This window comes from Bufo bufo, chromosome 2 (genome assembly GCF_905171765.1).
Source record: "Bufo bufo chromosome 2, aBufBuf1.1, whole genome shotgun sequence".
Taxonomy (NCBI): domain Eukaryota; kingdom Metazoa; phylum Chordata; class Amphibia; order Anura; family Bufonidae; genus Bufo; species Bufo bufo.
Window position 1 is genome coordinate 798,418,409 of NC_053390.1, and position 15,860 is coordinate 798,434,268.

The 15,860-nt window shown below is 44.7% G+C and overlaps 1 gene segment (V, D, J or C); it reads left to right on the forward strand.

Moving 5' to 3' along the window:
• The first annotated feature begins 14,414 nt into the window (after positions 1-14,414).
• LOC120991072 lies at positions 14,415-15,625 on the forward strand. The segment is given in 3 exon segments: positions 14,415-14,470; positions 14,565-14,907; positions 15,520-15,625. Coding segments are annotated over 3 exon segments (498 nt in total).
• Positions 15,626-15,860: the final 235 nt, after the last annotated feature.

Here is a 15,860-nt window from a genome sequence, read left to right on the forward strand (position 1 = left end):
ACATAGAAGTGGTAGTTATTGGTCGTGAAGTGGTGCTGTTCCGCAGTGCTACTCACTCGTGTGTGCTGCAGCTGAAACTCCACTATGGCCTGCTGCTGCTCGCACAGTCTCTCCAGCATGTGAAAGGTGGAATTCCACTTGGTGGGCACGTCGCATATGAGGCGGTGAGCCGGTAGGCTGAAGTTAGGCTGTAGAGCAGACAGCTGAGCGGCGGTAGGATGAGAACCCCGGAAGCGTGCACAGACGGCCCGCACTTTATGCAGCAGCTCTGACATGTCGGGGTAGTTGTGAATGAACTTCTGCACCACCAAATTCAGCACATGCGCCAGTCAAGGGATGTGCGTCAAACTGGCTAGTCCCAGAGCTGCAACGAGATTTCGCCCATTATCGCACACCACCAGGCCGGGCTTGAGGCTCACTGGCAGCAAACACTCGTCGGTCTGTTGTTCTATACCCCGCCACAACTCCTGCACGGTCCCCCAAATACATCAGTTTCAGAACGACCTGCTGACGTTTACCCCTGGCTGTGCTGAAGTTGGTGGTGAAGGTCTGTCGCTGACCGGATGAGGAGGTGGTAGAAGAGGAGGAGGAAGCCGAGTAGGAAGAGGAGGCAACAGGAGGCAAAGAATGATGCCCTGCGATCCTTGGCGGCGGTAGGACGTGCGCCAAACAGCTCTCCGCCTGGGGCCCAGCCGCCACTACATTTACCCAGTGTGCAGTTAGGGAGATATAGCGTCCCTGGCTGTGCTTACCACAGATGGCGTTGCACAGTGCACACTTGATTTTATCCGATACTTGGTTGTGCAGGGAGGGCACGCTCTCCTGGAGAAGTAGTGGCGGCTGGGAACGACGTACTGTGGGACAGCAAGCGACATGAGCTGTTTGATACTGTCCGTCTCCACCAGCCTGAATGACAGCATTTCAAAGGCCAGTAGTTTAGAAATGCTGGCATTCAGGGCCAGGGATTGAGGGTGGCTAGGTGGGAATTTACGCTTTCTCTCAAAGGTTTGTGAGATGGAGAGCTGAACGCTTCCGTGTGACATGGTGGCGATGCTTGGTGACGGAGGTGGTGTTGTTGGTGGCACATCCTCTGTTTGCTGGGCGGCAGGTGCCAATGTTCCTCCAGAGGCGGAGGAAGAGGCCGAGGCAGCAGCAGAAGAGGGAGCAGGAGGGGCTTGAGCCCTTTCTTGGTTTTGAAGGTGCTTACTCCACTGCATCCCGTGTCTCGCATGTAGATGCCTGGTCATGCAGGTTGTGCTAAGGTTCAGAACGTTAATGCCTCACTTCAGGCTCTGATGGCACAGCGTGCAAACCACTCTGGTCTTGTCGTCAGCACATTGTGTTAAGAAGTGCCATGCCAGGGAACTCCTTGAAGCTGCCTTTGGTGTGCTCGGTCCCTGGTGATGGTGGCCAGCAGCAGGCGAACTGTCTTGGCGATGGCTGCTCTGCTTTTGCAACCTGCTCCCGCTTTTGCTACGCTGTTGGCTCGGTCTCACCACTGCCTCTTCCTCCGAACTCTGAAAGTCAGTGGCACGACCTTCATTCCATGTGGGGTCTAGGACCTCATCATCCCCTGCATCGTCTTCCAGCCAGTCTTCCTCCCTGACCTCCTTTTCGGTCTGCACACTGCAGAAAGACGCAGCAGTTGGCACCTGTGTTTCGTCATCATCATAGATGTTACGTGCTGAGGTGGTATTCCCATGTCCTCATCAGGAAACATAAGTGGTTGTGCGTCAGTGCATTCTATGTCTTCCACCCCTGGGGAAGGGCTAGGTGGATGCCTTTGGGAAACCCTGCCAGCTGAGTCTTCAAACAGCATAAGAGACTGCTGCATGACTTGAGGCTCAGACAGGTTCCCCGATATGCACGGGGGTGATGTGACAGACTGATGGGCATGGGTTTCAGGCGCCACCTGTGCGCTTTCTGCAGAAGACTTGGTGGGAGATAATGTGAATAGCACCTGTACTTGCTCAGGCCTTACCATCCTTAGAACGGCATTAGGCCCGACCAAATATCGCTGTAGATTCTGGCGGCTACTGGGACCTGAGATAGTAGGTTCAGTAAAATGTGTAGCTGTGGCAGAACGGCCACGTCCTCTCCCTGCAACAGACGCTCCACCAACACCACCACCACGTCCCCTATTAAATGTTTTCCTCATAGTTAGCGTTTACAAAGCAAAGTAAAAAGTGGTTAAGTCTGTTAAAAATAATTAACCGCCAATAAAAACCCTCATGTAGGGTATTGCACTCAATTTTTTATTTAAAACTCTATATGACAGCGGTATTTGTGGACTAAATTTCACAGTAATTTATGCACGTCTAATCCCAGATGTACAGTATATCAGAGGGTTTTTATAACCCCACTAAGCACAAAGCTGTATTTCTGGCCTAAATGTGACACTCACTTATGCACGTCTAATCCCAAATGTGCACTATATGAAACAGATGTATTTTTTTCACCCCAGTAAGCACAAAGCCGTATTTCTCGCCTAAATGTGGCACTCACTTATGCACGTCTAATCCCAGATGTGCAGTATATCAGAGGGTTTTTTCACCCCAGTAAGCAAAAAGCAGTATTTTTGGCCTAAATTTCACAGTCACTTATGCATGTCTAATCCCAGATGTGCAGTATATCAGAGATTTTTTTTTTACCCCAGTAAGCAAAAAGCCGTATTTCTGGCCTAAATGTGACACTCACTCATGCACGTCTAATCCCAGATGTGCACTATATGAAACAGATGTATTTTTTTCACCCCAGTAAGCACAAAGCCGTATTTCTGGCCTAAATGTGACACTCACTTATGCACGTCTAATCCTAAATGTGCAGTATATCAGAGGGTTTTTTAACCCCAGTAAGCAAAAAGCCGTATTTCTGGCCTAAATGTGACACTCACTTATGCACGTCTAATTCTAGATGTGCACTATATGAAAAAAAGTTTTTTTTTTTAACCCCAGTAAGCAAAAAGCTATATTTCTGGACTTGCAGACATGCAGATATCCTGTGTTGGTGCACTATTGTTGCTTAAAATGGCTGCCTATTATGTATTGATATTGACAAACTGAAGTCAAAAAAGTTCATTTTCAGCAGTAGTTGGCTCAGGGCAGGCTTAAAAAAATTGTGCACTGCACCCACAAAACACATTTGCTGTAGATTGCTGAGTAAAAAAGCTGTTCTTCATAAGTTTTCTCCCTGATCTCTCCCTCACAGCAGCTGCAGCCTCTCCCTACACTATAATCCGAGCAGAGTGACGGGCGGCGTTACGTGACTCCAGCTTAAATAGAGGCTGGGTCACATTCTGCAGTTGGCCAATCACAGCCATGCCAATAGTAGGCATAGCTGTGATGGCCTTTTGGGGCAAGTAGTATGACGCTTGTTGATTGGCTGCTGTGCAGCCTTTCAAAAAGAGCCAAGAAAGCGCCGAACACCGAACCTGAACTTTTACGTAAATGTTCGGGTCCGGGTGCCGAAATACCTAAAGTTTGGTACGAACCCGAACTTTACAGTTCGGGTTCGCTCAACTCTAATGGTGAAGTCTAATTCAGTGTATATTTGGTTGAGATCCTGGACAAATTCGTGTATGGTAGATATCGGGCCCCTCCATATGCAAAAAAGTCTATAAAATGAAGCCAAACTAATGAAAATTGCTGGAACAAGGAATGTGTATAGACATGATCCTCTTCAAATGCCATCATGTAGGCATTTGCATATGGGGGGCCACGTTAGACCCCATTGCTGTGCCCCTTCTCTGGCCATAGTATGTGTCCCCAAACATAAAGGAAATTTTTGTCAATATGATTTAACAGTTTGATGCAAAATTCATGTTGTTTGTCTTGTAGTCCAGATTGTGCGTGTAACAGTCTAGCTTTTGCTTGTTCGATTAATGTGTACAAGCTGTTAACATCTAATGTCAATAGTATGCAGTTTGGTGTGTTATCAAGTCTCCGTAATTTAGAGAGAAAATCTGATGTGTCAAGAAGAAAGGATCTGCCTGTCTTAATCAGTGGAGTCAGAATTTTTTCATGTAGACTGAAAGCGGGAAAAATGGAATCGGTGGAGGCAACTATAGGGCGTCCTGGGGGGTTGTTGAGGTCTTTATGAATCTTGGGTAATGTATAGAAGACTGGTACAATGGGGTCCTGTTATATAAGGAATTTAGCGTTTTTTTTCCTAAGACAGAGACCAATATTTGTTCTGGGTGGTGGCGGATATTTGTGGGCTGGCATGAGGAAATTCAATTAAACGTGGTCGTCACAGGTGTTGAATTCCTCCGAGATCCATGCCTCATTTATTTTTAGAAATGTGAGGTAGTCCACACTGTCGTGAGCTAGGCAAGTGCGCCTATCGGTCACGATCCCCCCAGAGTGTCCACATCGGCCGGTAACTTGATGTAGTAGGACACCTGTCGGGCTTGGCGTTCCGTGAGGCTGGATCGGAAGGGCGGCTGTCGATGGGTTGGATGCAAGAATGATCTCATATCCAAAGTGACCAACACATCTTCAAACCACCCTCTTTTTGCATGTGCTGTTGGAATAGTACCCACAACTGTTTCTCTGTGAGTGGAAATTCCTCTGCCAGCACCCACAAAAGCAGAATGCAGCATTTCTTGAAGCAAGGCCTGGAAGTGCTGCATTCTGACAGCCCTCTGTGATGCTGGTAACATGTCCACCATTTTGTATTTGTACCGGGGGTCTAAGTACATTGCCACCCAGTACTGGTCCTTGCCCTTTATGCTTTCTATACTGGGGTCCCTCTTCAAACACTGGAGCATGAAGGCCCCATTTGCACTAAACTGGAAGCGGTGGAGTGGCCTGGCTCCTGCTTATTGTCCAGGATAATGTTGTCCTCGGTCTCCTCCACCCCCAGCCACGGACAACACCAGGGATCCCAGAAGCGTTTAAAACATTCTCTTCTTGCTCATCCTCCGCCCCAGCACCATCCTCCTCTGACTCCTCTTCAGACTCCTGTTGAATTATCTCAGATGGAGTAGCCCCCCTGGGAATTCATCCAGCATTGTGAATTCCTCATCTTCCAGCTCCTGCTCCTCGACGGCATGATCAATGACCTAACGTAATGCACACTCCAGAAAGAAGGCATAAGGTACGATGTCACTGATGGCGCCCTGGCTGCGACTGACCAGTTTGGTGATCTTATCAAATGGCCGCAGAAGTCTGCATGCATCGCTCATGAGCAGCCACTGGAGCGGTGAAAAAAAACAAGCTCCCCAGAACCTGTCCTGCACAGAGTTAGTACAGGTAGCTGTTAACTGCACGTTTCTGCTGGAGCAGCCTATCAAGCATATACAAGGTGGAGTTCCATTGCGTTGGCCAGTCACAAATCAGACGTCTGACGGGCAAGTGGTGTCCCCACCGAACGTCAGCAAGACGAGCCATGGCCGTGTAAGATCTTCTAAAATGGCCAGAGATTTTCCTGGCCTGCCGCAAGATGTCCTGGACCCCGGGGTATTTGGCAACGAATCGCTGTACGACTAAGTTCAGGACGTGTGCTATGCACGGAATGTGTGTAATTTTGCCCTGTTTCAGTGCACTCAGTAGATTGGCACCGTTGTCGCACACCACTTTACCAACTGTCAAATTGAGCTGGGTTAGCCACTGATCGGTCTGTGACCGCAAAGTTGAAAGGAGTGCAAGACCAGTGTGACTCTTGGCTTCCAGGCACAACAGCCGCAGCACAGCATGGCAACGTCTCACCTGGCACGTCCAATAGGTTCTGGGGAGCTGGGGTGGGGGTACAGCGGAAGAGGCAGTAGCAGTGGAAAATAATGAGTCAGCCGAGCAGAAGACAGAGGATGGAGTAGGAGGAAGAGAAGATTCAGGCCTGCATGCAGTCCGTGGTGGTAACACCAAATCCACACGGTGCCACGGGTTGCATGCTTGACGGCCATCAGAAGGTTCAATGGGCAGTAAACGTTATGTACCTTCACTACCCATGTTTTCTAGACCACGGGTCTGTTTTCAGAAGTATCTTGGCACCGACACTGTGTGCTAGAGATACATTCACTTGCTGATGAATGTGGCCATATAGCTCCGGGATGCCCTTCTGGGAGAAATATTTCCTTCCGGGTACCTTCCATTGCGGTGTGTCAATGGCCACTAATTTTCTAAAGGCCTCAGAGTCCACCAATTTATATGGCAGAAGTTGGCAGGCCTGCAGTTCCGACAAGCCGACGGTCAAGAGGATTATCCGGTGTCATCATCTTTTTTTCGCTTGAATATAATGATACGGAAGCCTGCCTTTTGCCAGATGAACGTGACGACGGCACTGTGGATGGTGGAGTGGAGGACAAATGGGAGGAGAGGGGAGAAGGGGAAGGAGAAGAGGCAGGACGTGGAGCACCAAGAGTATGTCTTTGTGGGTTCTGACAGTGTTGCTCCCACTCGGCACGGTGATGAGAGGCCAGGTGCTTTCTTAAGGCGGTTATCCCTTATGAGTTGACAGCACAGGCTGCAGATGGCAACACCATTGTCAGCAGCGGACACGTTAAAAAATAGCCCTCACTGCAGAGTCATGTGCCGGGGTCCTGGGAGCACCAGATGTGACCGTGCATGGTGGATGGCTCGTTCCAGATATATTAGCAGTCTGCTTTTTGCCTCCTGTGCACTGTAAGTTGTGCTTGCTTCTCCTCCTTTTCCTCCCTATCTGCTGCTCCGTCTCTCCCTCTGAACTCCCCTCATCTCTTGTGGGCACCCACGTGACGTCCATAGACACATAATTATCGTCCCCTACACCACCACTGACATTAGAGATCTCGGAGTAGGCAGCAACAGCGGGGACCACCTTCCTTGGGCTGATCTGGCTACTGTCGTCAGACTGCTGGGTGGCGACCGTTGCTACCTCCTCTTCCTGATCCGATGCCAAGAATGGCTGCGCATCTTGTAATGGATGTGAATGGGTGCACACAACAGAGAGTGAAGAGGGTGCAGATAGAGAGGTTGAGGAGTGTGCAGAAGCGGAAGGCTAAATGAGCCACTCAACCAAATTTGGTGCGTCCTTTGATGTAATCGCACGCACATTCTACAACTTCCCACTTAGGCTCCGGCTTGGTGCACCTGCCCGACCCCTACCACCCCCTGCGGAATGGCCTGCCTCTTCCTCTGCCTGTCATTTTAAAAATGACTCTGACAAAAGTCCTTATAGAAGAGCAGTATTTGCGGAAGAAGGTACAGTATATCACAACCCTGCTGGGTCAAAGTTCTTCACAATGTAAAAGAATATGGCGCCAGCGGACATCTCCATATGTTCGGCGAATCGCGAACGAGCAAAGTTTGCCTCAAAATGACCGCCGGGCGAATCTCAAGGCCGTCTCTAATGACATCCTTGGTCACAGGGTGGTGACCCATAGTTTGTGGCTCAGCGTCCCCAACTCAGCATCTTCTAGTCACTAATGCAGGGTGGCAGAGTCTTCCCCTCCAAGCACTGGTCCTTAACGACAGAACACTAGATACCTCCTTTTATACCATTTCTAGCTAGACTGGAGCCTTCTTGTGGAAGGGGTGGAGTAAGAAGCTCTGCACAAATAGATACATTTTAACACTTTCCGTCTCTTGTAGACTTACATTATAGCTTCAATGATACTCAATGGCAATGATGCAGCATTTTTTTACAAACAAAAACAAGTTTCCAGATAGTGATGTCGCGAACATAAAATTTTCCGTTTGAGAACGGCAAACGCGGATTTTCGCAAATGTTCGCGAACCGGGCGAACCGCCATAGACTTCAATAGGCAGGCAAATTTTAAAACCCACAGGGACTCTTTCTGGCCACAATAGTGATTGAAAAGTTGTTTCAAGGGGACTACACCAAGGGGTCCCCGAAAGGTGACAACAAGGGCCCTGGGACGCCTTCTGTTTTTTAATTTTCCACCTCCTCAAAGCCACCTTCCTCCTCTTCTTCAGACTCCTCTCTCTGCGTTGCCTCTCTCTGCATTATTATAAGGTGTGTTAAGAAGTACTATTCCTATCAGTTTAATCCCTGTTACGTCCCCTATCAGGGGACGTGTATATGGCATCGATTTTAGGAACCGGGAGATGGAAAAAGATGCTTGGTCGGTCCTCCTATTTCAAATTTGGGGCACTGTGGGTGCAATCTAATGTGCCACCAGATAGTTGTGGTGTGTTATGTTGTTCTATTCTTATCAGTTTAATCCCTGTTACGTCCCCTATCAGGGGACGTGTATATGGCATTGATTTTAGGAACGGGGAGATGGAAAAAGATTCTTGGTCGGTCCTCCTACTTTAAATTTGGGGCACTGCGCGTGCAATCTAATGTGCCACCAGATAGGAGTGGCACTGTGCACTGGCAGAAGTTGGCAGAGTAGACGCTGTATGCCTGACACACACACTTGCAGACAACTAACTGCTATTCAATCTATTACAGTCAAAATTGTATTTTTTTTTTTATGTACACTACTGTTACACCAGATATGAGTTGCACTGGTGTGACACTGTGCCCTGGCAGGCCCTGAAACGCACACGTGTGAAGGAAAATTACAGATATTATATTACAGTCAAAAAAGTTTTTTTTTTTTTTTAATGCAAGCTATTGTGACACCAGATATGAGTGGTGGCACTGGGCAAGTGGGCACAGTATACGCTGTGAGCCTGACACACACGCTGGCAGGCAGGCAACTGCAATTAGATTACACAGGGAAAAAAAAGCAGACTGATTATTACAGTCAAAAAAAATATATATTTTTTTTAATGCAAGCTATTGTGACACCAGATATGAGTGGTGGCACTGGGCAAGTGGGCACGGTATACGCTGTGAGCCTGACACACACGCTGGCAGGAAACTGCAATTAGATTACACAGGAAAAAAAAAAAAAAGCAGACAGAGATCAGATGAGTCCTTCAGGACTGTAGTGGACACTGAATACACTAGCCTAGCTATCGATTTCCCTATTAAATCAGCAGCAGCTACACTGTCCCTCCTCTCACTAAGAATGCAGCTTCCGAATGAATCTAAAATGGATGCTGTCCAGGAGGTGGGAGGGTCTTGGAGGGAAGGTCTGCTGCTGATTGGCTGGAATGTGTCTGCTGACTGTGAGGTACAGGGTCAAAGTTTACTCAATGATGATGTATAGGGGGCGGACCGAACATCACATATGTTCACCCGCCACGGCGAACGCAAACAAACTATGTTCGCCGGGAACTATTTGCCGGCGAACTATTCGGGACATCTCTATTTCCAGACATAACAAGAGAGCTAAAACCAGACATTCAAAAGGTCAGACTGTCTGGTTTTGAGGTAAACAAGTGTGGCTTTTCCCTCTAAAACATGCTCTTCTTTAAACTCTATGGCAGCTGTGGAAAATTACCAGCTTGCAAATACAGTGCAAATGAACAGTAAATATATCACAACATACATATGAAATGCAGTAACACAATAATAAAAAGTATAAGTTAACCCTTTCAAGAGAAATAAAGTAAGACGTTTTAACTTTGCATAGGGAAAATAGGCAAATGTCAACAAATATAAGGTAAAGGAATGAAAAGGGTGGCTCACCTGTTCACCAGCAGGATGCAGGTGCTCAAATCAGTATGGTTCACCCACTCACACACTTAAAAAAAAAATAGTACAAATGATGATTGGCACTCTCTCTGGATTCAGAAAAAAAAAACTTCTGTACTTGAAATGGAGTCAATTTATTAATAAAAAACAATCCCACTATAACCGTAAATATGTAATAAAACAAGTAGTTGGTAAAATTTTATACACACCTAGATAAATCCGTACTAAAACAGAAGAATAAAATATTCACAACAATAAGCAACGATCCTAGTATATTCAAAATATTATATTCGTGATCTTGTATCTCTTACAATATGCGATTATTGCAACAATGCTTCCACACTAAAATCCAGCCTCTGTTGGTCTATGTACATAACAGTAACCCTATATACGTGTCCTTTTTAAATACCACTTGTTTGTATAGCAATGGATCCGATATAAATAATTCACAGAAAGTTCACGAACATTCGGGCTTTCGATAAATTAGCCTAGGTACCTTTTAAAACAAGCTGCAATCTTTCCCCTGTTACGGCAAAATCCTCTTTGTATTCACACCATATTCGCACTAGCTTACAGTTTGTTGCTGAGGAATCTCACGTTGCAAGCCGGCCGTGGCGTCCCACGTGTCACGAAGCTTGGAGCAATCTAACCTCAGTGCCAAGTTTCTGTTTACACAATTGTGTTTTCTCCATAGAATTGATTTTATCGAATAAAAAAAAAAAAATATATAGAATTTTTATTTTATTTTTATTTTATCAGTGGAATTTCCTTTACCAAATTATTTATATTGATTTATTTATTGACCCCAAAAATTGGGTTGTACATTCATAAACTTTGACAGTTATAATTACCTAAGAAAATATATAAATTTTGCACATTAAAAAAGACACACCTATATAATACCTTTGTATTGCTTTACAAATATATGGAGAAAACACATGAAAAGTTGCAGGTGCGTTTTTTGCAAAAAAAAAAAAAACGGATAGAAAATGCACCAAAAAAAGCAACAATATCACATGAAAATCATCAGGAATGATAGAATTATTATGGAGATGTATGATGTATACACAATATCCTTACTCTCTTGACTCATTGTTTTTATTTATATTTTCAATTTTTAGTTTTATATTTTTTTATCTCTCTCTCATATATATATATATATACAGTACAGACCAAAAGTTTGGACACACCTTCTTATTCAAAGAGTTTTCTTTATTTTCATGACTATGAAAATTGTAGATTCACACTGAAGGCATCAAAACTATGAATTAACACATGTGGAATTATATACATAACAAACAAGTGTGAAACAACTGAAAATATGTCATATTCTAGGTTCTTCAAAGTAGCCACCTTTTGCTTTGATTACTGCTTTGCACACTCTTGGCATTCTCTTGATGAGCTTCAAGAGGTAGTCCCCTGAAATGGTTTTCACTTCACAGGTGTGCCCTGTCAGGTTTAATAAGTGGGATTTCTTGCCTTATAAATGGGGTTGGGACCATCAGTTGCATTGAGGAGAAGTCAGGTGGATACACAGCTGATAGTCCTACTGAATAGACTGTTAGAATTTGTATTATGGCAAGAAAAAAGCAGCTAAGTAAAGAAAAACGAGTGGCCATCATTACGTTAAGAAATGAAGGTCAGTCAGTCAGCCGAAAAATTGGGAAAACTTTAAAAGTAAGGGCTATTTGACCATGAAGGAGTGTGATGGGGTGCTGCGCCAGATGACCTGGCCTCCACAGTCACCGGACCTGAACCCAATCGAGATGGTTTGGGGTGAGCTGGACCGCAGAGTGAAGGCAAAAGGGCCAACAAGTGCTAAGCATCTCTGGGAACTCCTTCAAGACTGTTGGAAGACCATTTCAGGGGACTACCTCTTGAAGCTCATCAAGAGAATGCCAAGAGTGTGCAAAGCAGTAATCAAAGCAAAAGGTAGCTACTTTGAAGAACCTAGAATATGACATATTTTCAGTTGTTTCACACTTGTTTGTTATGTATATAATTCCACATGTGTTAATTCATAGTTTTGATGCCTTCATAGTCATGAAAATAAAGAAAACTCTTTGAATGAGAAGGTGTGTCCAAACTTTTAGTCTGTACTGTATATATATATATATATATATATATATACAGTTACAAGAAAAAGTATGTGAACCCTTTGGAATGATAGGGATTTCTGCACAAATTGGTCATAAAATGTAATCTGATCTTCATCTAAGTCACAACAATAGACAATCACAGTCTGCTTAAACTAACACACAAAGAATTAAATGTTACCATGTTTTTATTGAACACACCATGTAAACATTCACAGTGCAGGTGGAAAAAGTATGTGAATTCCTAGACTAATGACATCTCCAAGAGCTAATTGGAGACCAATCAAAGAGATGAGATTGAAGGTGTTGGTTACAGCTGCCCTGCCCTATAAAAAACACACACCAGTTCTGGGTTTGCTTTTCACAAGAAGCATTGCCTGATGTGAATGATGCCTAGCACAAAAGAGCTCTCAGAAGACCTACGATTAAGAATTGCTGACTTGCATAAAGCTGGAAAGGGTTATAAAAGTATCTCCAAAAGCCTTGCTGTTCATCAGTCCACGGTAAGACAAATTGTCTATAAATGGAGAAAGTTCAGCACTGCTGCTACTCTCCCTAGGAGTGGCCGTCCTGTAAAGATGACTGCAAGAGCACAGCGCAGACTGCTCAATGAGGTGAAGAAGAATCCTAGAGTGTCAGCTAAAGACTTACAAAAGTCTCTGGCATATGCTAACATCCCTGTTAGAGAATCTACGATACATAAAACACTAAACAAGAATGGATTTCATGGGAGGATACCCCAGAGGAAGCAACTGCTGTCCAAAAAAAACATTGCTGCACGTTTACAGTTTTCACAAGAGCACCTGGATGTTCCACAGCAGTACTGGCAAAATATTCTGTGGACAGATGAAACCAAAGTTGAGTTGTTTGGAAGAAACACACAACACTATGTGTGGAGAAAAAGAGGCATAGCACACCAACATCAAAACCTCATCCGAACTGTGAAGTATGGTGGTGGGGGCATCATGGTTTGGGTCTGCTTTGCTGTGTCAGTGCCTGAACGGATTGCTATCATCGAAGGAAAAATGAATTCTCAAGTTTATCAAGACATTTTGCAGGAGAACTTAAGGCAATCTGTCCACCAGCTGAAGCTCAACAAAAGATGGGTGTTGCAACAGGACAACGACCCAAAGCATAGAAGTAAATCAACAACAGAATGGCTTAAACAGAAGAAAATACCACTTCTGGAGTGGCCCAGTCAGAGTCCTGATCTCAACCCGATTGAGATGCTGTGGCATGACCTCAAGAAAGCGATTCACACCAGACATCCCAAGAATATTGCTGAACTGAAACAGTTCTGTAAAGAGGAATGGTCAAGAATTACTCCTGACCGTTGTGCACGTCTGATCTGCAACTACAGGAAACGTTTGGTTGAAGTTATTGCTGCCAAAGGAGGTTCAACCAGTTATTAAATCCAAGGGTTCACATACTTTTTCCACCTGCACTGTGAATGTTTACATGGTGTGTTCAATAAAAACATGGTAACATTTAATTCTTTGTGTGTTATTAGTTTAAGCAGACTGTGATTGTCTATTGTTGTGACTTAGATGAAGATCAGATCACATTTTATGACCAATTTGTGCAGAAATCCATATCATTCCAAAGGGTTCACATACTTTTTCTTGCAACTGTATGGATAGAAGGTATATCTGTACTGATTCCAGCCCATAGTTTTTAGACAACCTTAAAATACATGTGACCTAAGGTATTTTAATCCTGCATGGACTATATGGGGGTTTAACCACTGAAGAAGGGACCAAAGAAAGTCCCGAAACGCGTTTGAAAAGGAGGACCCCTGAACTTTTATGTGACAGTATACTAAGAATTTACAATACATCGGAGCGCGTCGCATTTTCAAAGAAAAATCCGTACCTGCGATTACTCTTGCTGCAGGGTCTGCAAATGGTCATGGCACCCAGCTGATACCATCCCCCAGCGTACGAGAGCAAACCTAAACTTTGCACTGAGGTAAGATCGCTCCAAGCTTCGTGACACGTGGGACGCCACAGCCGGCTTGCAACTTGAGATCCCTCAGCTACAAACTGTAAGTTAGTGCGCATATGGGGTGCATACAAAGGGGATTTTGCAGTAACAGGAGAAGGATTGCAGCTTGTTTTAAAAGGTACCTAGGGTAATTTATTGAAAGCCTGAATGTTTGTGAACTTTCTGTTATTTATATATATATAGGATCCATTGCTATACAAACAAGTGGTATTTAAAAGGACACGTATATAGGGTTACTGTTATGGACATAGACCAACAGAGGCTGGATTTTAGTGTGGAAGCATTGTTGCAATAATCGCATGTTGTAAGAGATACAAGATCACGAATATAATATTTCGAATATACTAGGATTGTTGCGAATATTTTATTCTTCTGTTTTAGTACCGATTTATCTAGGTGTGTATACAATTTTACCAACTACTTGTTTTATTAGGTATTTACGGTTATAGTGGGATTGTTTTTTATTAATAAATTGACTCCATTTCAAGTACAAAAGTTTTTCTTGTGAATCCAGAGAGCGTGCCAATCATCATTTGTACTAAATGTCCACAAATGTACAAACGTCAAAGTACCCCCTGCTCCAGGGAACTACAGAGGCATCTGTCCAGCATATGCATTTTGGGATATATTGAGTTAAGCGAAAAGTTGACAAAGACTTATCTGATAAACATAATTTCCATATATTTGTGTATTTGTTCTCAGGTTCTGTTCCCAGTGACTCCAGCTGTTATATAGGACACATTGTACAGGTGACATCTCTATGGTCTGTGCCTGTCACTCCAGAGACATAAAGATGGCTTTTCAGGGGCTTTTGCTGTGTGTCTTACTGATCTCTATGCATGGTGAGAGTCACTGACACAGTGTAACGTCCAGCAGCACAGAGGACATGTTATATCTAGGATAGAAATCCATTCATGTCTTCTCTTTTATTCTCAGGATCCTGTGAAGAGATTGTACTGACCCAAATTCCAGATGATACCACTGTGTCCCTAGGAGACACAGTCACCGTCACATGTAAAGCCAGTACTGGTAAAAGCAACAACTTACACTGGTTCCAAAAGAATTCAGGAGAACGGCCTAAGCTTCTTATCTATTTTGCAAACAACCGAGAAACAGGAGTCCCAGCCCGGGGGACTCGATCTGGATCTGGAGAATATTTCACTCTTATAGACAGAGGAATGAGAGAAGACGATGAAGTAGATTATTACTGTCAGCTGACTGCTAGCGATCCTCACAGTAATACAGAGCCTTATAAGAACTTTCTTCAAGTCAACAAAAAGTAATTTTTACTAAAGCTTAATGGGGTATTCCAATCTTAGACAATGGGGGCATATCACTAGGATATGTTCCCATTGTCTGAAAGGTGTGGGTCCCACCTCTAGGACCCACACCTACACCGAGAACGGAGTGAGAAAGGTGGTGGCCGGCCACTAGCAAGAGTTCTCCACGTAGTAGTGAATGGGAGCGCACCGCTCCCATTCATTTTTTATGGGGCAGACGGAAATGGCAGAGCCAGTGCCCGGCTTTTTTTTGGCGGCCCAGTAGAAATGAATGAAAGCCTTCTGCGCATGCGCAGTGTGCCCTCCATAACTTTCGTGGCACCGTTCTCAGTGTAGGTGTGATCAGGGGCGTAACTAGAACTGAATGGGCCCCACAGCAAATTTTTTACAGGGCCCCCCTCCCTTATGTCCATTCAGACGTCCGCAAGTGTTTTGCGGTCCACAAAATGCGGATCCGAAAAACACGGATACCAGCTGTGTGCGTTCCGCATTTTGATACTTCCCTATTGCAGACAAGAATAGGACATGTTCCATCTTATTTTGCGGGGGCCGCGGAATGGAACTACGCTCCCACATTCTCTAGCTCTCAGACAACACCTTATCTTCTCCAGAGCACAAAGCTTCCATTCTGCCGAAGAGACCACGCCTCCTTACTACGTCATATATGCTTTTTTGCTGTTAGTGAAGACTCCATTACAAGATGATGCTTACAGCTAGATATTTTTATAGTTTACATACTACAGTAAGGACTCATGCACACGACCGTTTTTTTTTTGCGGTCCGCAAAAACGGGTTCCGTTTTTCCGTGATCCGTGACCGTTTCTTCGTCCGTGGGTCTTCCTTGATTTGTGGAGGATCCACGGACATGAAAAAAAAGTTGTTTTGGTGTCCGCCTGGCCGTGCGGAGCCAAACGGATCCGTCCTGAATTACAATGCAAGTCAATGTGGATGG